The sequence below is a fragment of the Aulostomus chinensis genome, chromosome 5 (assembly GCF_037954235.1).
Source record: "Aulostomus chinensis isolate RoL2024-O1b breed Wild chromosome 5, RoL_Achi_v1.0, whole genome shotgun sequence".
Lineage (NCBI taxonomy): Eukaryota > Metazoa > Chordata > Actinopteri > Syngnathiformes > Aulostomidae > Aulostomus > Aulostomus chinensis.
This window is the reverse complement of record NC_141324.1, coordinates 6,432,256-6,455,497: the sequence shown is the minus strand read 5'-3', so window position 1 is coordinate 6,455,497 and position 23,242 is coordinate 6,432,256. Positions and strand designations below refer to the sequence as shown.

Below are 23,242 nucleotides of genomic sequence, written 5' to 3'. Positions count from 1 at the left end.
TACTCCCTCACGAGTTACCTGCAGCCGCCGAACCCCTTTCAGAGTCCCCCCTTTAAGGTTTGCTTTTATTTCCTCCACTGAGCTGAGACCCCAATTGGCACCCCCCGATGACTCCTTTACTCCACTTACTTCCTCTGTCAATACAGCTTACACTCACCACACAGGCTGTACAGTCTCAACACAGTGATCCAGCGTCAACAACCCACGGCTCTACAGGTTCCCAGTGCACACCGGGTGGCGAGCTAGAGATCCAGAACCTGAAGACTGATAGTGACGTCATCAGCATATGTCCCCTCCCTCACGGATTGTGTGGTAGGATGAACACTATCACGTGACATTAAGGGCCCCAACGAGAACACAAAACAAACTTTGGGTACAACAAGGATTTTTTTCTTTTTTGCCGGCTTCTTCTTATTTTAGTTTATTATTTGTCATATGCTGCAGCTTCTGTACAAATTTTATATGTCCATATATGGTAAAAATAATAAGTGGCCATTCAACTAATTCGAATCATTGTTGTCTGTCATTATTCATGTGCATCACTGGCTCTTAAAAACACTAGAATTCTTCTGATATTCGTCCAGTTATTGACATACACATTATTGACTCTTACCACCTGTATGCTCTATTACTAGTTTGTAATCGGGGTTACACATGCAATAAAATACAAATTAATTACTTAAAAATCATACAATGTGATTTTCTGGATTTTTGTTTTAGATTCCATCACTTACAGTTGAAGAGTATCTGTGATAAACATTACAGACCTCTACAAGCTTTGCAAGCGGGAAAACCTGAAAAATCAGCAGTGTATCAAATTCTTGTTCTCCCCACTGTACATACTGTCCATATGTGGAAACCAGGCCTAAATGTCTTTAATAAACTGGGGCTTATTTTAAAACATCCACAGCATATCTAAAGAAAACAAACCTCTCCTAGGCTGCGTCCAGTTCAAAAGTATCCTCTGAGGACTACCTAAGAACTCACACTATGAGGCAACACTGGAAAAAAACAAAACCAAACAAAACACATCTAATAATCACAAATAGAAAACCTGTTTCTATTGCTACATTATTTCCCTAAGCTGCTGACAAGTTCACTTTTATGTGCACCGGTTAGTCTAAATATAATATTTATCTCCTACACAGCTCTGAAATGTAATCAGAGGTTTCTTTTTTAACAACAAAGGGAAGTACAATCTTAGGGTGAAAAAAACAACAAAAGGAAGCCATCTAACAGTCTCATCCTTCACTCAAAACTTGTAACAATGTAAATACAATTTTCAAATGTCAGCTAGAGATCACTTTTAAAAAGCCAAATTAGTGACTGCTACAAGTTGGTTCCCAACTTTGACTTAAAAAGTAATTTTGGGGGTATTTGTCCTCTTTTCTTCTTACACATTCCCCAAAGTCTTTGTCCCATGAATGTAGTACATGTTGTTGAGGCAAAGGATTCAGTCACAAGTTCACAGGTGGTGTCTGAAGATAGGCAGCCATTGGTGAGGGAACAAAACAGTTCCCTTAAAACTGCATCAGGTTTCGGAGGAGGTGCCATAAGAGGAGGAAGATGTTCTTGTGCCAGTCTTACACTCATAGTTTACAAGTCGCTGTCCAACCAGATACCTGCAGGAGAGAGACAGGTTTTTAGAAATCAGTTTTTATTTTCCCATTCCTCTCCTGGCATTGGCTTTGATGTTGTTTTCCCCATTACATTTCAGAACATATCATAAAGAAGTGCAAAGCTCCCGTGCAGATAACAATTGTCCGGCACATTCTTCACACTAATGACGTTTTATTTCTACTGACTTGTCGTTCTTCATATGTTCATAAAGGCGTTTGAATTGTCTAATTTGGAAGGACAGAATGGCCAACTCTATGACCACCATCAGCAGGAATGGATAGATTCTCCTCTCCACCAGCATCTGCGTCTCTGGTTGCACTGCTGGAATGAGAAGAAGAGGGGGAGGGACAAGGGGAGGAAAAGCTGCTAAACTCAGAATTTCTTAATGAGTGTGCTTGATGTTGATGTCTAAGAAACTGATGGCCAAGAAAACTGAGGGAGAGCGAACACTGAGAAAACATCAGGGCTACTTCTACAAGAGTTGTCAAAACTTGTTTCAAGTAAAATTAGTGTTTAGGTGCTGCATAGGATGCACTTCTTAAATGAGCTCTCGCACCAAATTTGTTCAGTGTCTTTTCAGCACAAGAAAAACCCATCATACATCATTTTTTGTTCCTCCTTTTCATCAAACGGGTTTAAAGAATAAACAATGGTGCTATTGTTCTTAAACATTATGAATAAATCCTCTTACAACAATAGAAATGTGCGTTTCAGGCAAAAATACTTTTTGATATTCACTGGCAGCTATTAACTACCATATATTATCAATATCACAACTAGATGTAGCGGGTAAAATAAATATTGAACACATCACTATTTTTCTCAGAATATATATTTCTAAAGGCACTATTGACCTGACATTTTAACCAGATGTCTGTAACAACCCAAGTAATCCACACTTGCAAAGAAATCAAATCATAGATGTTCATAAATTATGTTAGGTGTAACAATGTGAAATCACAGCAAAAAATATAAGCCAAGACTCCAGCTGAAATCTGTTAGTAATTAGAATTTAATCCTGCCCTTGTGAGTGCAGATTTATATCAGCTAGTTCAGTCTGAACCAATTACTAATTACCAAGGTGCCACACAGGAAACATCTTGTATTTGACAAAAGCAAAGAGCTCTCTCAAAATTTTTGCAACTTTACTGTTGCAAAACATACTGATGGCATTGGTTGCTGAAGAATTCCTGAACTTCTGAATGTTCCAATGAGCACTGTTCCATAATAAACCAGCCATAACCACCACAAATTATCAGACGACTTGTCCAAGAGCCAAGGACCACTTGTGGAGACCTGCAGAAAGACCTGGGTTTAGCAGGTACAATTTTTTCAAAGAAAACAATAGTTAATGCACTCAACCACCATAGAATGTATGCACACTCCCCATGGAAGATTCCATTGCTGAAGAAAAAGTATGTTGAAGCTTGTTCAAAGTTTGTGGAACAACACCTAGACAAGCATGTGAAATACTGGGAGAATCTAATATGGCCATGCTGGATGGTTGTGTGTGTAAACTGTAAATGGTGACAAAGCCTCTAGATAAAGTTCTGAATTTCAACTCCATCTCTGTCTTTTACTGGACATCCTTCAGCATGTTTGAATTCTGTAGTAACCAGATACATTTTATGATGGGCCAGGGCTACATCAGCCAACAGTTCAAACAGGTGAGAGCTTCCAAATGCTAACTGTATTTTTCATGGTCCTTAGATCTGGATTCAGACTCACTGTGGCTAACAATGCTGAACTACTCAGAAGCGGATGCACCTATGGTATGTGCCAGAACATGGACATCCTCCCTGATTGACCATGATGTCAGCAGAATGAACCACATGAGACGCTCGTCACCACCACACACACCACGAAAAAGCCGCAGCACAGCTGATAAAGAGAGTGGCGATATAGAGAAAGCCATACATTCTCATCTCCTGTGAGCCAAGCCTCTTACTCACCACCACAATGGGTGATAAAGGACAAGTGGGTCACCTCTAAAGAAGAGATGAGGCTGGAGATCAAATACCTCTGCCGTTGGCAAGACACCATGCTGTTAAAAATGGAGAGGATGGGTCGAAATTGCGCAGATCAACGCAGATCAGGCTCCGAGAGAAAGGCAGGCAGGGGATAAGAGCGGAGCGAACCCCACCTTTTCCAGCCCCTCAGACCAAGAGACCTGTCACCTGAGGATGTATAAGGGACCCACTCCGACCATACAAGACTTTGCTCATTCGAACCTCAGAAAGTTTTCCTGGATGAAAAATATTCAATGTTGAGATTGAGCCATTCAAATTCCAGATTGTTAGAAAATATGTAGACATGTTTGTTTTATTATAATGAAGTTTTAGCCTGATGTACAATTATATGATAGTGTTGTGACCTTCATACGGACCAAAAAAATTAAGTTTGTGCAAGATGTACCAGGCTGTGCTTACACTCCTGAGATGAGAAGAGTTTGAGAAAGGCCTTGGACAGTGAGGAGTCAGCGTCCCCACGCTCCCCCCTTCAACTGTCCTTGAAAGAAGGAGAACGAACAAGGCATGATGGGAAGCTACTGAGAGGAGGAACTTTGCATGTGTATGTTTGGAGGACACAGAGACTGTTCAGTGCAGATGTAGAACCTTGCCTGTACTCCTTGCTGCAAGTAAAACTTTAATTGAGATCTCCATCTGTGTGAATTTTATCTTGTGTGCTGGGGAAATTTTGTGGTACGAACTAACAGCAAAACTACAGTCTTTATCTTACAAAAATAATTTCCTGATGAAAGAACCATGCCAGCAGCTGCTGACTCACCGAGCATCTTATGGGGGGCACATTAAAACACCAGGATCCGTGCTGCTTCTGCTCACTCTCTCAGGGAACACAGGTATAGAGGTGCCAGGGTTAGGTGAAACACCACTGAAATGCGGGGCATACAGACTTTGGGCTGACTGGTGCATTGTGTGTGAGGGGTGAGGCTGCTGCACGGGGTGATGAGATATGTGCTGGTACTAGTACTGGTACTGTACTGCGTTACCTGGACGATGAGTGGGTAGCTGTACACTGGTTGACGTCATCTGGGGAGTTGAAATCAACTGTGGCTGTATCACATACACTGGGGGTACAGGTCCCTGAGGTAGTGGGAGTTGGCTGTGAGGGCCATACCCTGTTGGGGCTGTGCTGGCTCCTTGGTATGCCAATACAGAGTAGCTCTGATGTGATAACACATGGGAAGATGGACCTGACAGTTGATATCTGAGGGTTTGATAAAGGTGAAGGAGGCTGGGTAGCAGGTACATACAATGATGGAACAGGCAAATATGAGCTCGCAGATACATACAGGCTGGGCCCGGTTGCTGCTGGATCTGGTGACACAGGATTTGATAAGGTTAAAGGAGCTGAACTGGCTAATTGATGGTGTTGAGGTTCTACACTGTATCTCATGGAGGGGGCTGAACTGGGTCTTTTCTGCTCACAGTAAACAGAAGGGTTATAGGAATGAGGGAAAAGTGTTTGGACATATTGAGAGATATTCCCAGTGTTGGCTGCTGGTATGGCTTTGAACTGCTGGAGCTCAAACTGGGCCTTCTCGTTTGTAACCTCTGCGTTAGTCTGTCGGGCTGTTACATTCATATGGAGCATGGTGCGCTCCCTGGGAATGAGTATCACATTCCTCTTCCGATTCTTCCTCTGTGTAGCCTTCTTCAAAACTTTGCACTTTCTCTGCTAACGCTCTTATCATACATCTCATACTGGCCACTTCCTGCCGTAATAAGTCAGTCTCTGAAGTTGCTGGTACAGGTTCAGCGGATTCATTCGTTTTGGTGTGGGGGTATCTTGGTTATTCTTTTGGGTAATCCTGGAGATAACGTGGTGGTATCCTCTCCCTCCGTGGTCTTCCTCCCTCCATCTGGTCTTGGTCATGTGTAGCAGCATTAGGATCCATTGTCCAGCATAGATGTTCGCTCCAGCTCGAAGGACCATGAAAGAACCGTGCCAGTTGCCGCTGGCTCACTGAGCATCTTGTGGGGTGCACATGAAAACACCAGGATCCGTGGTGGTTCTGCTCACTCTCTTTTATTAGTACATGTAGTCAGGGATGAAGGGGAGCTTGTTCAATGGATGATTTTCGTCTATACAAAACATTAAATTGAGATTACTAATTGACATAATACAAACAGAATGAAATAATACAGATGAATTAGGTCCTCTTACTTCACGTAATGCATCCGCAAGTATCTTCAATATAAAGAGAGGTTAAGGTCGGCAATATATTTCATCTGTCTTTGTCTGGTCTGGAAGGAGGCAAGGCCTTCCCAGGTGTAAGTGGTCTCCCTAAATGAGTTTCAGAGGGGGAGTGGCCGACACCTGATTGACAGGTAGAGGCCTGTCGACTTGAGATTTCAACACCTGACATAAATGGTCCTTCGAGCCGGATGTGCAATATCTGGATGCCTGAGGAAGCCCTGGACGCCTGAGAGGACAAAATCCATGCACTATCAGACTACGGCCTGCATTGGTCATCCTTTTCTGGGACCGCGATGGCCGACAGGGCTCTGTGAGGGTGCCCGGACACAGCTATCATAATACTATGTCTGACTAGATGTAAGAAGGTGGCGACTGCATTGCCCTCACTTTAATGTGCCAAATTGTTTAAATTCTGTCAGTGTTTAAAGTTAGCTTTCTTAGCTCCTCAGCTAAGCTAATTTTTGCTAACTTTTCTATAGAGCTGTGCTGCATTGCTGTGCCTATGTTGACTGACCAGCACATTTTTATGCTGAACACAGGTACGTATTTTGGTTACATTACATTTCATGTTCCATTTGTTATCATTCATTAATATTTAGTGCCAGTATGAGAGGATTGTTCCCACAAGCTGTGCCACATTGCTGTGCCTATGTTGACTGACCAGCGCATTTTTATGCTGATCACAGGCAATAAAGTCCAGTCTAAGGTTGAAGAAAGAGTTGGTCCATAATTCAAGCAACACAACGCAGAAGGGGATTCCAGGAAATTTAACAACAGTTACACATGCACCATTAAAGTACACAATACATGTTCATACACAAATACCCACATATATACAGGAGCACAAAAAAGAACAAGTATAGAGTCTTGGAGAGAGCAAGTAAGATGCATCAGAAACAAGAGCAAGATGTTTGAAAATGTGTGATTAAAGATGATTTCAAGCTATTAAAAGAAGTGATAGACTCAAGTGAGGAAGGAAGGTTGTTCCAATCTGATGGAGCTTTAAATTTGCGCGACGACCGACTTCTTTGCTGATTCTAGGTGTATATAAAAACAAATGATCCATATGCTGTAGGTTGTATTGTGAGCTGAAAGGAATTAAAAGTTGTTTCAAGTATGATGGGCAATTAAAAGTAGATGCATTTGAAAATAAATATTGACCAATGGAGTTGTCTTCAAGGACTTGGGGACAAGCCAGTTCAAGGACTCATACATTAAACAATGATGGGTTCTATATGGACACCTGAGCACAAATCTACAAAGACGATTATATAAGACATTAAGAGGACGGATAATTGTGTCTGAAGTCTTGCCATAGATAACAGCAGCGTAGTCCAATACTGGGAATATTAATTGCGTTAAAATTCTTTTCTGAACTTCTTGTGAAACAGTCAAAAGAGTGATAAGGTGACTTTAGACAACCAGATATATGCTTGGGGATGGAGTTGATATGAAATATAAATGATAGCTGAGAATCACGCCAGAGGCCTAGATATTTAAATTCTTCAACTTTTGCTATGATTGTTCCATCAAGAAAGCTAATGAGCAAGTTAGTTGACAACAAAGAATCAGGTCGAGTGGAATATTTCACATCCCGATAACGTAACTTTTTCTTCACTGCATCATACTCCCTGTATCTCTGGACTAAACCAGCAGAGAATCCGGGTAAATGTAGACTTGATTTCCTTTGAACTGAAGGGGCTCCTTCTTGTCTTATAAGGGAACACTTTTCTATGCAGATGCTATTTGATATGCAGACGATATGCAGCTGTACTTATCAATGCATGCACATGAAACAAATCAGCTGACTAAATTTGAGGCCCGTCTAAAAGAAATAAAAACATGGATGACCCATAATTTCCTTTTATTAAACTCTGAAAAAAATGAACTTACTGTGCTGGGCCAAAAACACCTTAGAGACACCCCATCTAATGAGACATGTACCCTAGATGGCATCACCCTGGGCCCCAGCACTACTGGAAGGAACCTAGGAGTTCTCTTTGATCGGGATCTGTGCTTTAACTCCCACATTAAACAAATTTCTAGGACTGCTTTCTTTCATTTACGTAACATCGCTAAGATCAGACACATTCTGACTCAAAAAGATGCAGAAAAACTAGTCACAGCTTTTGTCACTTCCAGGCTGGATTACTGCAATTCCCTCCTATCAGGCTGCACCAGTAAGTCCCTTAAAACTCTCCAGCTGGTCCAAAATGTTGCTGCCTGCGTGTTGACGAGAGATAGCGGTACTGGCTTCTCTGCATTGGCTGCCTGTCAAATTCAGAATACCATTTAAAATTCTTATTCTAACACACAAAGCCCTCAACAATCAGGCACCTTCATATTTGACAGAGCTCATAGTCCCCTATTACCAAGTTAGAACCCTTTGCTCCCAGGATGCAGGGTTACTTGTGGTTCCTAGAGTCTCTAAAAGTAGAATGGGAGCCAGAGCCTTCAGCTATCAGGCTCCCCTCCTGTGGAACCGTCTCCCAGTTTCAGTCCGGGATGCAGGCACCCTCTCTACTTTAAGAGCAAACTAAAGACCTTCCTTTTTGATCAGGCTTATCGTTAGGGCTGCTTAGGCTAGCCCTTAGATATGCAGCTTAGATAGATAAGCTTAGACTGCCGAGAGATCTCCCATGTGCACTGGGCTTCTCTCTCCTCCCTGTCCTTCTGTATGTGTTATACATAAATCATACTCATACGTGTTATTAACTCATCTGCTTCCTGGAGTCGTCTGGCTCCCCACATCCCAGATCCCAGGTGCTGATGGAGGAAGCTACAGACCTGAAGAGGCTCAAGCTACCACCCATAGCTCCACCTGCTCACGTCCCTGTCTGTCCATCAGTCTCTTCCCTTTCTCTCTCTCTCTTTATCTCTGTCCCTTTCTTTCCTTCTGCATATCTGTCTTCCTCCATTATTTGTCTTTGTCTCTGCCCCGCTCTCCTGCTCTCTTTCCCCCCAACCGGTCAAAGCAGAAGGCCGTCCCCATTGAGCCTGGATCTGCTCGACGTTCCTGCCTGTTAAAAGGAAGGTTTTCATCGCCTGTTGCCTGATGTGTTTGCTGATGGAGAATTGTTGGGTGTAAATTCATAGAAGGAGTGTGGTACTGGACCTGCTCTACTTGTAAAGTGTCATGAGATAACTTTTGTTGTGATTTGGCGCTATACAAATAAAATTGACTTGACTTTTCCCTGGATAGTCTCATTATCTTAAGCTTATCTTGGAAATAGTGAAACTTTACCAAGATCGGCCAGGGACACTTGGCTCTGAGGGGGTCCTTAATACCAGTGCGATGGCAGCGCTCGATCACACAAGGAATGGAGAAGTTAGCCTCTCCGAGAAGCTGTGGAATCAAGTGACTCATGAAGCTGATGATATCTTTGATGAATCATAAGTTGGAGCATCTGCGTCTGTTCTAGGCATCTTCAGGCCATAATTTAAGGTCCGTGTTTTCCTTTTCAAGCTCCTTTATACATTTGGTGAGTTCTGTTTTGTTATCTTCAATTGCGCTAACTCTCTGCTGAATCTCATTGTCCTGATCTCCAAGCAAATGAAGGGAACCATTTATTTTCATCAGACTGGCTCAAAGTGAGTCAATTTTAGAGTCCATCCATCCATCCATCCATTCATCGTCTTCCGCTCATTCCTGTTAAGCATCGCGGGGGGGCTGGAGTCTATCCCAGCATCTACGGGTGAGAGGCAGGGTACACCCAGGACAGGTCACCAGTCAATTTTAGAGTCAATGTGTGAAATCATGTCAAGCTTCATTATATCAAGATACTTCGGAGAGTTGGCTCACCCATTGTGAGGCCAGCAGTATTTCCGCTGGCACAACATGAGGAGTGTAGGCCTAGTCTGAAAACTCTTGGGTTTGGTGGTATAGGCTGATTTAGTTTTCCTTTCTGTTGTCACCACAGGTAGATCATTAGCATCAGATGATTTTTAGAGTGGAAATATACATCACAATGACCTTAGCTTGTAGTACTCTCTCGGCGGCCATCTTTTATAACACTAGCATCAAAGCCCAGATCTCCTATGATCTAAAATATTAAATGACTTCTCAAACAGAATAGTAAATAACATGCTGTAGAATTCTTCCACTGTATGCACAGATAAACAAAACAGAAACACACAATGAAACCTCTCGAGTAGAGAACACTCAGAGTTTAGATAAATTTCCTCCACTATCAAAAGAGCGGACACGTTGCAGCCAGTCCTCATTCATAGTACACAGGCCGTCTCCTGGTTTTATTCAGAAATCGGGTCATGACAGCAAGCTGTTTATTAGGGGAGTCGCTTCATTCACGACAGAAAAAAAAACTCCCAACCCAACTATGGTACCAATATGGTACCATAGTTGGGTGGTGATAGGGTGTTTATAGCTTGTCTGATTAGTCTGCTACATGTCACTAAGCCTGGGAGATAAAAACAGTAGCAATACTCATCACAAAAGAAATATTTTGGATAGAACTTTTTTAAAGTTTTTTTTTTAAGAGTCTGGTAGATTTTAATGTTTCAGCACAGCAAGGTCTTATTTTGTGTGGCAGCCTTAGTTAGGATAACAACCTCATATTGCTTTTGTGTGGCTACAGACAAGTTTTTTTGTTCTTCCATGAAGAAATTTCAGTGCACATATAACAAGAGGGTAAAAATGAAGATTGGATGAATGCACATTTAACAGTTAGGGCGATAATCTAAAATTGGTGTTTCGACATAAATACAGTCACTAGTTTGTTACTACAGACTCACCTACGGTCAATTTCGAGTATCCAATTAGCCTAGTCCCCTCTTACATATCTTTGGACTGTGGAAGGAAGCCTGTGAGAGAACCCACGCAGGCACAGGGAGAACATGCAGACTCCACACAGAAGGACCCCGTGCTCGAGCCAGGGCGCAAAGCCCGTGCTAACCACTGCACCACCGTGCCGCCCTTCTCAATATTCACGACAAATGAAAAGACAAAAAAAAAGCATGACTGTCCATAAGGCAAGATGTCTGAACTGCAGTGTGTTTTTGCAAGACTTTTTATGTATTTCATGTGGGGAAGAGATGAGGCATGGCAGACTTAATCACAAAGAAAACTAAAACAGTGTAACAACATAGCAACATTAAGATCTAAAGCCGACAGTGATGTGAATTGATAAACACAACTTGGTCATGTATTTCCTTCCTCCTACTGTGTGTGCACTCATAATTTTACTGTCTATTATCAGCCAAATTCCCAATAAAGCTGTTCTCTGCTAGATATTTGTCAGACAATGGAATGAGTAACATTGTGAAATAGTGACTAAATACAGCTCTACTCTGATATGCCAGACAAACTGATCAGGCGGCCTGGATCTGTGGTTGGCATGAAACTGGACTTTCTGGTGACAGTTACAGAGAAGAGAATGCAAGGGAAACTACTGGCTATTATAGAGAATGCCAGTCACCCTCTGCTAACTGTCATCTGTGCAATACACTACGAAAAACCCTAACAAGTGCTGTCTACATTGCAGTGGGAGTTGATTCAGTTTTACATGCCGGTACGGCTTGTACGCAACTTAAAAGCTGTCTGGTCTCATGTGGTTTAAGACTGTAATCCACATTGGTATATTTAATAATAATGTCCCATGTTGTGGGTATCACCAACAACCATTTCAGTTTTCGTGTATAAAATTGCTGCAGCAAATATGAACTGTCAGGTGCCCTGGACACAGCCTGGGAGTTTCCACACCTATGACCATGAAGCAAAGTTCACCTCATCAAAGTTTAAATGTTAAAACGAATTGCCTTCACCAACTATCTTTTGTTTTTAACTGATATCATACAGCACTGCAGTAAGCACTGCTGTAAACATAAAAATACTGCCGTTACACTCAGGCATAAGGATGGATGATCCACCTTGAAATCCACTAAGCAGCAGGCTCATGTCATTTATTCAGCATTTATGAGCTGTTTTACACTGACCATTAATAATTGAATGTGGGTGTATTGAGGACAGGATCCGGGACGTATTTCACATGCAGGTTTTTCATGACCATATGAGGACTATACCCTGTAGGTATGCTGATTTTGGCTGATGACAATGTAATCATGAAAAAGTGATTTGTCAGCAGGATGATCTGTCCTGCTCTTTGAAAGCATTTCTCAAAAATATTATGAAGCTCACTGAACAGCTGCAAAGTGTCCCTTTTACTGAGGGTTAGAAACAAATGTGAAAAAGATCACAGGCATTAGCACATACAAGCTAGCTAGATCAAAGGTCCTTTGCTGGTACAACATATGGGGGGGGGGGGGGTATCAAAATCTGAATCACATATTGATAGAATGTCATGGAAATTACTTTAAAATTAATACTAATTAATACTTAATACTTGAAAGTATGAAAGAGTAGTCTCTGGCAGATTGTGTGTGTTCTTACCAAGAAAACAAGGAAACCATCCAACCCCAGCATCTAGGAAATGAACACAAACAAGCAACATGATGACCTCTTAATTAAAAAAAGGATCGACTACCAGACTAATTAATGATAGACAGGTGACAGACATTTCCTTCTATAAATTCATCTGTTACTCTCCTTACAATATTTCTAGCATTGTATAGTTTCATCAAAGCACTTCATAGAGCAAGAACTAGAGGGAGGTAAAAATGGGGCTCACCCTTTCCCAGGTCAGCTCCTCTGCTGCATGGTCCCACTCCAAAGCAGCATTCCAGTTCAAATCTTCTGCAAAGCAGACATAATTGATACAGTGAACTAATAGTGAAATTGGGTTCTTTTAAGTTCTTTATCCTTAGATGAATGAAAGCTTCATGTGTACAAAAATATTTTCATTGCATTTTCATCACTTCCCTACAGCAAAGCTGTGAATACTTTAAATATGTAAAAAAAAATGTCATTAAACTTCTTCAATATTTTTAGGCTCATTAACCTTGTCCTCCATTATTGGCATCTGCAGCATCTTCTTCCCTGGCTTCCTCATCTTCTTCATCTTCCTCCCCATCTTCATCGTCCTCAAGTTCATTCACTTCACCCTGGTTGCCATCTTCATCTGGGTTAGCTAGGTGCTAGCCAGTCAGGGGCAAGGTCCCCAAGGTGCTGCTGGCCTGCAGCAACATCCACAGCAACTTGCTCAATGACTGCAGCATTATCAGCAGGAACCTGTAGACAGATGACGCAAGAACATACATGATACTGATTACTGTTTGTGTTGGATTTGGCAAGACAGAAGCTTAAGCAACTGCTTTTTCATCTGAAATATCATTTCTGACATGTATTTGCGTAGAAGTTCAAACAAATGACACCAGCACAGCACAACATCTGTAAAGACAGTTAACCCCTAATTTTTTTTCCTGGTGAGTCGTTGCAGTGAGCTATGGCTCTGCTCTCAGCTCCCCACCTTAAAGATAGGGTGACACTTATGTCCTACCATACCATACCTCTGAGCTAGTTCTTTAGCGTCTGTTTGAAACCTTCCAAACTGCTTATGATTTTAAGATTAACTTGTAATCTCTTTCACAGTGATAAATTACTGCAGTGCTACAGCACCAAAAAAAAACAAAAGTCTTACACTTTGGAGGAATTATGTCTGTGAGGATGATATTAAACATCATAACAACAATGCCAAAATGACAGAGGGCTACAGAAAATAAAATATGACACTTTGACAGGAGTGAGTTGGTCCTCACTTTTGTCACAAATGGAAAACATAAAGGCCAAGTGAGAGAACTGAGACCAAAGAGTAATCCAAACTTACATTGAAAGCATATCTAATGGCAGGGTTAGGAGTGAGCTCACAGAGTCAGTAAACAAACACTTGTAGATACGACCTGTTAGGATATCAAACATATAACAAGAGCTCAAAAACATGACAAATACTTCATGTTCCTAAACATGCTCTACTTTATTTTAGACTAATATTACTTACATGCGGTGAGAGCCACCACACCCAGCCATGCAAAAGCCACCAGTGTGTAGTGGAACAAGTATCTGATGGCTGTTCCAGTACTGGTGACCAAACCAGCAAAGATGTCCAGGATAGGTGAGCGAGATGGCATGTCTGGAGAGTAGACTGGAGAACACGAAGAAAAAGATATACTTCCAAAGTCAGTATCTCATAACAAATTTTAGTGTAGTGAACATGACTGATCTGACTAGAAGAAACTTACAAGGCATAAAAGCAAATCTGTGTTTGCATAATTCACAGTATTCTTTTCTACTGTGTTTAAGCCACTGCAGCAAGCTGTGAAAAGAAAAGAAAGCCCTTGTGAGTTTGCATTTTTGCAAATATCACGATGTAGAAGTGTCTTGCTCTATGTTCCTGCAAAATCACACAAACATTTCCAAGATTCTTCTTAAGTGAAGGATGAGACCCAAGCCCAAAAACAGGTTTCACAGTCTAAACAATTACTTTACAAATATATTTGTGGTGTAACTGCAAAAAATGATCTAATTCAGATACTGGGCCTGAGCACAATCATACATATCTTACAACAATTCTGTGTTATTTGTATGAAAAATTGCAACAAAACCTACCTAAAGTGTATCAACAACATGGTATCAAAAGTGTGTTACTCTATGTGACTAACCGTGCACAGGAAGAGGAGTGAACACAATCCATTCATTTTTTCAACTATAATTTGACATCACTGATTTCATTACAAAATATATTTGTATTATTTATAAATTATATAATTTCCTCAGGTGAATGCAATCTGCTTCCATAGACTTTCAAGCAAGACTGATAAAAATGTTTTTTTAGAAAAAAATCTTTTTCAAAATGATCATCTAAAAAAGTATACAGTTCAAATAGAAAAAGTTGAAGACCGGTCTCAGGCTTAAGCAATGTCAATATTTAATACTAACTATTCATGACGAAAAACATATAAAATTTGCCAGTGACCATACCATTCCTGATGAATAAACTTAATGCTACCAGTGCAGACACAAGGGTGATAAGAGTGGCTTGTCCTGCATCCCCTCCCATCGACATACCCGACAAAAGTCACTACAAAAGACATAGCAATGTAAAAAGCTTACTGTATAATTTTGGACAGCATGGCATTGTTGGATAGTAAAGGTCAGCTCATACTAACAGAAGGGCCCAACAAAAACCTTGTATCATTATTTAGTGAACATTTGTGTTTGGATATGACAATAAAATAACGTTACTGCAGTTGACCCTGCAGGAAAGTGCACACGACCAGCCTGTATGACTCAGGGCTATTTGCGAATTGAATATTTAAAATCTTAACAAGAATGTTACAATTTGAATCAACATACACCTTAAAAAAAAAGGCCAACCTCTTACATTTAACCAACAGAAAGCACTAGGTTGAATCAAGGACAAATTAAAAATTGTCGTTTAACATGTTCAAATCAAATATGAACGGGATACTTATTATATTTTATTTAATTAGCGCTGTGCCATCTGGTTCGGCTGACCAGGTGTCAAGTCTTTTGAAAAATCAATCTTGCGTATTGTCATAACGAACCCATATTTACGCTATTGTCAACATTGTGTTTCAAATTATATGCGCCACTTGACTTCGCATTTTTACCAGCACAACTCACTTGTGGTATATTGTACCGTTTGTGACCTAGAGCAAAACTACAAACATCAATTTGTATCTGTGGATATTCTCAGTCATCCAGGTCATGGTAAATCTCAAAAAAAGCATAAAAATGGCAACTGGACTAATCTCGTGTGAGGAGAAGACGTTTCGCCTCTCATCCAAGAGGCTTCTTCAGTTCTGAACAAACATCAATTCTGTTGACAATTCCTAAACTTGCGGACGTAATCGAATGCTAGTTAGTTAGCTATCTTATTGGCTATGTTTAATTTTGGCGCATCTTTGTCAAAGTTAAGAATGTGTACAAACAACCTTTTATACGGAACGCAGGTAAGAGAAATGTGGCATATACAGTATGTCCTTAGCTTCGGCGATATCACCAAAAGTATGCCAACGTTTAGGGGAATGAAGTGTTCAAGTGTTAAACTACCTTCTCCTACGGTGTCCATCTTGACTTGCTGCCTTGTGCTAGCTAGCAGCTACTCCACGCTCAGTGTGTCAGCGATGACTTCAAGCTATTTTCTTATCAACATTTCGATTGCCTTAGTTCAATCTCCGATTGTTTAACGGCAGCACGGGTGGGCAACCATGTGACATGCCCACCCCTGTTTTAAGTCGTTACATCAGCACTCGTTTCGAAATGTCATAAACCTTAACTTCACGGTGCAACCGCAAGGGATGAGGACATGCTCGTTTCTGCTACCGTGCATGAGATTGTGGCACTTTACCCGCTAGATGGCGCCCAAACACGATATTCAACCTAACACATTTCAGAGTGAGAAGGAAATATCAAGTACCCTAGTTTGAAGCAGTGATCCTCAGACAGAAAACCTTGTTTTATTCAAAAGTCATTTTGACATAACTCAGTTGTTTAAAAGGGATAACTTACATTAGAACATAGTATCAACTAGCTCTGAAACTATTAGATCTGCAATTAATCCAGTCCAGTTCCTTTTTCAAGCATTTCACTCAATCATTCAACAGAGACTGTTCTACTGTTAACCACCAGTGTTTCCTCTTTGTACTTTGTTGTATTTGACTTTGGGAACATTTATTTATTTTTGCATGCTGCCATGTATTAATAACTCCAACTTTAAGATGCTTCAGGTCCACTCAAGAGAAAAATAATTTAGCTGTAAAATCAGTCCATCCCATGTATGCAAGGATGCAGTGTGTGAATATTCATATATATGAATCTGGTATGTCCCCGTGTTCTGGTGTGGTGATCCTTGTCTTTCCATGGTACAGCAGTGATTTAAATGTCTCAGCATCGTAGACCCAGACAGTGTCGATGCCCTCCCCAGCAGTATGTTCAGGGACACAATTGGTGAAAGGGAATCTGCAAGCCACCACTTTAGCTGTGCTTGGTAACTCGCTTGCCAGCTTCAGCTCCAACTGGTCCATCTGTAGATAAAACCAGTTGTCAGTAATTAGAGGCAACACTTTCTGAAACTTTGTGGAGCAAATCCAATAATAATGCTTTCAGTTTTGATTCAAGAGGTCAGCAGTGACTGTGCACTGCTGGTTGCATGTAATTTACAATAGAAACTGCATTGTACTGAATTAATAAATACATGATATAACTGAGGTAAAAGTAGTTGGCCACATAGAAGAACTCACCATTTGAGGAACTCCAAAAATGACAATATTGGAGTACTGAGCAAAACTGACCTAGAAAAGGATTTTAAAATTATTAGGAATAAGAGTAAGAAAAGTTGGTTCTCTCATTAGATCTCATTAGTTCAGTTATGTCAGCAAAGGTTGCATGTTACCAAGGAATGCTGCATGTTTTGTTAGCTCACAATCTGATTTGGTATAAAACTAATAGAGGACGTTGGATACAGAAATGTTGAAACTTCAATTAAAAAAGTATTTTTTATTGGTTAGGTTTCATTCAGGACACTAACTTTCCCATCACTATCACTGACCTTCCATAAATCTGAGATGTGGAATGAGGTGGATTGGTAGACTCCCTCTCTCCAGGCCTTGTGGCGGGAATACAACACAAGCCAGGGGTTCAGCTCAAAGCCTGAAGCCTGAAACCCACGCTGTGCTGCTGCTATCACCTGTGACAAGGAGCAACTGAGATCAGGTACATCAAAAATGTAAATGTAGCTTGATGTACATAGTTTCTTACAGTCCGGCAGTTTGCTAATATGCTTCTCCTTGTCAGGGACAATGCCGCTTGACTTTCATTAGATACAATCTTCGTACAGTAACGCACTCACTATCCTTCCATCTCCACTGCCAATATCCACCAGGGTCCCCGACCTGCCCTGCAGTACATGGAAGACATTCTTCACTTGGGCGGTAGTCGCGGGGACAAACGGGAGGCAGATTTTTCTTAAGGCAGGGGCTAAGAACGGCGCTGCACCCGCATACAGAGCGAAGAGCGAACCTCCCACAACACCGGCCATGGCCAGACCCAATCGACTTCTACTCTTGCTCTCTTCAACGGTGACGTTATCCTCCCCGGCAGACTGCAGGAAAAGCTTCTCTTCTGGCATGACGAATGACTCACGTTAGCTTGACGTAACACTGTGTAAATGGCTAGTATAATTAGCTTGATTTTTGCCCCGTGAATGTCAGCAGCTGCGGCACAGCCAGAATAGCTACCAGAGCTAAATGTCACGAATGACGTTAATACCAGATATTAGTGAGATAATCGGCATCTAGTAATAACTTAAATTAAAAGTCTTGATCGTACTGGACCACTCGGGAACACTCAGAAGACCCGTGTAATGCTACTACGAAGCCGATTACTGATCTGTACCGCAACAACAACTTGTGCTCTTACTCCTTTTCCTTTTTTTTTTTTTTTTCAAATGGGTAGCACCCCGCTTTAGGGTGCATTACCGCCATCTACGGTGTGGGAGCGCGAGCCGGCGTTATCTATTCAGTAAAAGAATGAAGAAGGCATTACGCTGAACACTTTATTTTTGACCAGTCCACTTTCTTTCAATAATGGAAAATCCCCTACCCTATGGACTATAAATGTTTCAGACTCAGCTCTTCCACTTCTGTCTCTAGAAGGAGTTGCAATAGTGAGAAAATTTGTTTAAATATCTTAAATTTTGATTGAATATTGAAATTACAGCACATACCTTATTCCCTTAAATTAATTTGTGGCCACAATCTATAACTTGGTTAAAAATTCAAAAGAACTACATTAAGGGAACACGTAACAGTGTTGTGGCCAGGTGTGCAGCCGGGGATTTTGGGCCCCATCACCAAAGTCCTCAAGAACCCTGTGCAACTGTTGTAACCACATCTCCAGGATCCAATCGACCCAATCAAAGCTTTACACAACTACCTTTTACCTCTACCCATTCCCATAGACCCCCCTTCAATAATGCTAACTGAAATATCACGCTGCTCACCTTCTTGTTGTGGTTCACTGGGTTGGGCTGAGTTGTGAGGCAGTACACCTGCCGATATTGTATCAGCTGCTGAGTCTAGTAGGGAGGGTGAGGATAACCCATTTAGTGTAATTAGCTAAAACGTAGTTCATCTCATTGTGAACAGAAAACTACCAAACAGGTTGATTTCAACCACTCACAGACTATACCCACCTTTCCTGGAGAAAAACTGGGTGACATATTATCGCCCTTTCTCCTTTCTCTCCGTCCTATTCTTGGATCCAGACTTAGTTTTTGAAGACATTGCTGCAGCATTTAGGGCATGACTGCTGCTGGAGAAGCGGCACCGCTGAATCACTAGCGCAACTCCTTTCGCTTCCTCTGCTTCTTCGTCTTTTGTTTTTTCATGGCGGTTGGCAAACAACTTTTCGGCGCATTACCGCCACCGTCTGGATTGGAGTGTGGAACGGAACATACCAAGTACTAAATTCTAGTTAAAAACCAGAACATTGCCCCATAAATAATATCCCCCAAACCTCCCCTCAATGCATCTGTTATATCAAAAGTTATTTTATTTCTCTGAAATGCTGCTTTGAGTGTTTGTCTCTGTGTTTGGTACATAGGACACTGGAAGAGGATATGCTCTACTGTCTTTCTTAATTAACATCATTCACAATTTCCTGTTTCATGGTTCTGTATTATGACTAATGTGCTGTACGACCCTGTGTCCGAATATCATGCGTGATATGATGTCCTCTGCCTTGCTGCTCCTATGACTTTCTCTCATTTCTCCAACATTCTTTTGTATATTGTAAAACTGTTGACCTCTGCTCTCTGTCCCATTGCTTCTGCCATTTCGTCTTATGTCTGACTTCACTAAACTTTTGATCTCAGCTTTACTGTATGTCACCACCTTTGCTATTTGTTCTTTTCTTGCTGCACTCTTGACATTCTTATCTGCCAATTCATTCCCCTCACATTCCCCTCAATACCTATATGTGCTGGAACCCAAAAGAACCTTTCCTCTACTCCTGCTTGCTTTATTTCCTGTAACATATGCTGGGGGGAGGGGGTGATGAATTTGCGCAGTAAAGAAGAGATGTCTGATATACATTTCATGAAGACAAAGGGACTGTTTGTTTCATTGTTTTACTTTGAATGAAAATTTGAAATTTGATTTTATATTTTATTATTATAATTTTTTTTTGGGGGGGGGGGGCTGTCAGTCATGTACCCTTAGAATCATCCCAACTTTCCCCCAATACGGCTTCCCTGGTAGTGGCTTAATTTTTTCCCATTCTGTGGCCACATATAATATATTTATAGCTCGCTTGGGGCTCCATTTGTAACTACACAGACTCAGAAAATTGAATGAAAGCATGATGGTGTCAACAAATAAAGGAAAAGGGAAATACATGTATTTACTGAAAATAATTGAGAATCAACAAAACACAACAGTCAAAATGGCAACCAAACCAATAAATGAAAAGCATATACCTATGTAATATTAATAAATGATTCCAAAATAATCAGAAATAAGACTAAAAGACAATCCATTCTCAGAATATACATTCTGGCATTTACCTGGCAGTGGTCACAAAATTCTTATGTTGGTGGTGCTTGATATAAGTCCAAACATACTGTAGGCTATAAGAAATACATCAATACATCAGTAGATGAGATAAGAAGCAAAAAAGCAAGAGTTAATATGAGAATATTACGGTAGAATTCAGAACTATTTCTAAATGTTTGGCAGAGGGAATTTACTATTAGAGCCAACACTTTCACAAGCTTCACTCGACTGTATATCTGCCTGTACAATCTAAAACTTCAATTTTGTATGAGACCAAGAAAATGTGTAACAAGCTGTAATGATCAACTTAAGGTTAAAAGTGTATTTTGCCTTTTAAACACTCTTAAATAGGTGTCTATAGCTTATGAAGATGTCACCCCCCCCCCCCCCGCAAATCATTTTTTTGTAACTCCAGAATGCATTAAGTGCCAGCCATGTATTTCATATATTTAGCTTGAAGCGTCTGGACGCTCTCTTGACCAACAACCAGCAAAACTGTTCAAAAAGTCTGTTACCTCTTAAGTGCATTGTCTTGTATGAGCCATGTCTTCTTTGTTCAGCCATATACTTAGTAATACATAAGGACTTTCATTTAAGCCAAAAACAAAATATAACACTTCAGATTCAGGGCTCATTCACAGTAGTGTAATGCATAACCAGCTGATGAATTTAGTTGATTTAATTCACTCGCACTCGCACTCGCCGTCATTGTCGTCCTCCGCTTACACGGTTGGTCCGGACCGTGTGGGCAGCAGCCTCAGCAAGGAAGCCCAGACTGTCCTCTTCCCAGCCACTTCAACCAGCTCTTCCGGGGGAATCCCAAGGCATTCCCAGGCCAGCCGAGAGATATAATCCCTCCAGTGCGTCCTGGGTTGGCCTCGGGCCTCCTTCCGGTTGGGCATGCCTGGAAGACCTCCTAAGGGAGGCATCCAGGAGGCATCCTCAGCAGATGCCAGAACCACCTCAACTGACTCCTCTCGACATGAAGGAGCAGCGGCTCTACTCTGAGCACCTCCCAAATGACTGAGCTTCTCACCCTATCTCTGAGGGAGAGCCCAGCCACCCTGCAGAGGAAACTCATTTTGGCACTCACACTCATCTGTGGCCATTCACAATAACCATGGAGAAAGTTGTCCATAATGTCAAGATAATTATACTTGACTGGTTCTTTTTGTATCTTGAGTCACAAAGAAGTGATGCAGGGGGGAATGTCATCATGATGTCAAGACAACTTTTTTTGAATACACTAAAGGAATGATGCATTTTTTTGGGTCAAGTATTGCTTTATGACAAATAATTGAACTGAAATGCAGTTTTATAAAGTGGTTTTAAAGGGAAGGGTTAAAACCTCAGTAGATCAAAACCTCAAGTTATGCTATCTAATTCGAAAACCCTCACTGTCACAGATATATATCCTTTTTGTCAATTTATGTGAGCAAACTCTACATGTTGCATTACATTAGAAGTCATTTGACAATGTACGGTGGACTGTGTGGTCAAGCCCTGACGTCCCGTGGTGAATCTGATGGTGGTGAATGTGGTGCCTACTGGTGGTGGGACCATCATCCATCATCAAGTCATCCTCCTCCTCTGCCCTGTAGCCCTCTGCCCCATCTTGTGAATAGCTATGCTTGAGTACCAGGATGCTTCTACGACCAGCTGGGGTAGTGTGGTGGGAGAGACGTGGCGACTGCTGGTTCACCATCACCGGCGGCACTGGTGGCACAAGTGCCCCCCCATCTGACTCAATAGCGGCGTCTCTCATGCTCAGGTTGCTACGGCTACCATGGACACTGCCATGCATGCTTCCCTGCTGTGACCCACAGTGGTGGTCACGAATGCACTTGGAGGAGGAGCGTGGGAGCTTGTGGGACTTCTCAAAGTCTTCAGCCATCACAGCATCTGTTAGTTCACCTGATGGGGCATGGCGCAGAGTGCAGAGCTCATAGTGAGGAGGCTCAAAGCCTGGGTGGAGGAGGGCAGGGTCAAAGTCATCTCTGTGGACACAGCAGGGAAAAAGAAAGCCCATACAGGGACACGTTCAGGAAAACAGCAGCAAACTATATATTAGTACTTCTTGCTTAAAATGAGAAATATTTTCACAAATTAAACCTTCATTCACTACCTGAATTCACTAATCTTTTGGTCGCATGCAACTTTTTAAAGCTATAGTGTATCATGTTCAACTGAACATCCCTTAAATTCCAGCTATTGCCAGATAAATTCATGCTATATTCATTAATCTCAATGTCTCTGTAAATCTCTGCATTTAATTTCCCAAATTCATAACTTTCCAAATGTTACTGGAAGATGGATCAAATTCTTAGAGAAATATTAGTCCTTTTTCAGGTTAGTGACACTCAGAACAATGTAGCCACTGTTGCCGACACAATCCTTGTGAATATTTCACCATCAGGATTTGATCCATTTGGTCTAACAGTCTTTTGGAATTCTAGAAGAGCTACAACATTAAATTATTTATCCATATTCAGGTAAGCACAGGGCTAATTGGAAGTAGCCAGCTTTGCTAACATAGGTCTCTGGTGCATATACGATGTCAATGTAGGCAATGACAATAAAAGTTCTATCTATCCATCTGTTTCATATGCGGATAGAATATGTTCAGTATGCATCCTGCTGGGGCATATTGCCACATACAAAATCTTTATTTACTGTGAGTTGCAGAGAGATTTACCTAGCAGGTAAATGGACTGGTCTAAATGATTATGAACTAATTTGGTAAAGGCTTGAATGTTAAGGTGCATGTTGGGGCAGTGACATGCTAAAGGTTAGAGAAGTAAAAGGAAGTCAAGACTAGTGGGTGGCTGGTTCAGTCCCATTGACTGGCAGGATAAACTAGAAGTGAAAGTAGTGCTGGCCCCACCCTCATTAACACCACTAAGGTGTCCCTGAG

General features: G+C 41.4%; 3 protein-coding genes across 12 annotated transcripts in view; all 3 read right to left on the bottom strand.

Moving 5' to 3' along the window:
• Positions 1-403: 403 nt before the first annotated feature.
• LOC147260989 (E3 ubiquitin-protein ligase MARCHF6-like) lies at positions 404-16,122 on the bottom strand. Of its 6 annotated transcripts, XM_086205163.1 has the most exons (12): positions 15,827-16,111; positions 14,732-14,831; positions 13,993-14,066; positions 13,752-13,895; positions 13,581-13,653; positions 12,756-12,985; positions 12,486-12,550; positions 12,248-12,280; positions 4,934-5,726; positions 4,631-4,848; positions 1,806-1,941; positions 404-1,622 (listed from the first exon to the last, which is right to left on the bottom strand). In XM_086205163.1, the coding sequence occupies exons 9-12, from the start codon at positions 5,233-5,235 to the stop codon at positions 1,532-1,534; spliced, it is 747 nt and encodes a 248-aa protein (XP_086061289.1). In that variant the 5' UTR covers positions 5,236-5,726; positions 12,248-12,280; positions 12,486-12,550; positions 12,756-12,985; positions 13,581-13,653; positions 13,752-13,895; positions 13,993-14,066; positions 14,732-14,831; positions 15,827-16,111; the 3' UTR covers positions 404-1,531. The 6 variants fall into 6 exon arrangements, with proteins under 6 accessions (XP_086061289.1, XP_086061287.1, XP_086061288.1 ...); XM_086205161.1 differs by lacking the exon at positions 14,732-14,831; XM_086205162.1 differs by lacking the exons at positions 13,581-13,653; positions 14,732-14,831.
• An 89-nt stretch (positions 16,123-16,211) lies between these two features.
• atpsckmt (fATP synthase c subunit lysine N-methyltransferase) lies at positions 16,212-19,148 on the bottom strand. Of its 3 annotated transcripts, XM_086205170.1 has the most exons (5): positions 18,969-19,148; positions 18,777-18,851; positions 17,325-17,462; positions 17,017-17,067; positions 16,212-16,800 (listed from the first exon to the last, which is right to left on the bottom strand). In XM_086205170.1, the coding sequence occupies exons 1-5, from the start codon at positions 19,068-19,070 to the stop codon at positions 16,579-16,581; spliced, it is 588 nt and encodes a 195-aa protein (XP_086061296.1). In that variant the 5' UTR covers positions 19,071-19,148; the 3' UTR covers positions 16,212-16,578. The 3 variants fall into 3 exon arrangements, with proteins under 3 accessions (XP_086061296.1, XP_086061294.1, XP_086061295.1); XM_086205168.1 differs by lacking the exons at positions 18,777-18,851; positions 18,969-19,148 and adding an exon at positions 17,625-18,201; XM_086205169.1 differs by lacking the exons at positions 17,017-17,067; positions 18,777-18,851; positions 18,969-19,148 and adding an exon at positions 17,625-18,201.
• An 885-nt stretch (positions 19,149-20,033) lies between these two features.
• The window catches only part of LOC147260986 (neuropilin and tolloid-like protein 1), a 44,881-nt gene continuing 41,672 nt past the window's right edge, over positions 20,034-23,242 (bottom strand). For all 3 annotated transcript variants that reach the window (XM_086205158.1, XM_086205159.1, XM_086205157.1), the window contains one exon: positions 20,034-22,325. In XM_086205158.1, coding sequence (XP_086061284.1) covers positions 21,788-22,325 — 538 coding nt within the window. In that variant the 3' untranslated portion in view covers positions 20,034-21,787. The remainder of the gene's footprint in view (positions 22,326-23,242) is intronic.

What these genes read in the sequence shown, in the direction of transcription:
- LOC147260989 (XM_086205163.1), bottom strand. Translation starts at nt 5,235, where the DNA reads ATGCTCCATATGAATGTAACAGCCCGACAGACTAACGCAGAGGTTACA. An exon ending in GCAGCAACCGGGCCCAGCCT is followed by an intron (nt 4,849 to 4,933) that starts GTATGTATCTGC and finishes TCAAACCCTCAG; the next exon opens with ATATCAACTGTCAGGTCCAT. An exon ending in GAACATATGAAGAACGACAA is followed by an intron (nt 1,623 to 1,805) that starts GTCAGTAGAAAT and finishes TCTCTCCTGCAG; the next exon opens with GTATCTGGTTGGACAGCGAC.
- atpsckmt (XM_086205168.1), bottom strand. Translation starts at nt 17,903, where the DNA reads ATGCCAGAAGAGAAGCTTTTCCTGCAGTCTGCCGGGGAGGATAACGTC. An exon ending in ACATCTCAGATTTATGGAAG is followed by an intron (nt 17,068 to 17,324) that starts GTCAGTGATAGT and finishes ATCCTTTTCTAG; the next exon opens with GTCAGTTTTGCTCAGTACTC. An exon ending in TTTTTGGAGTTCCTCAAATG is followed by an intron (nt 16,801 to 17,016) that starts GTGAGTTCTTCT and finishes TTTTATCTACAG; the next exon opens with ATGGACCAGTTGGAGCTGAA.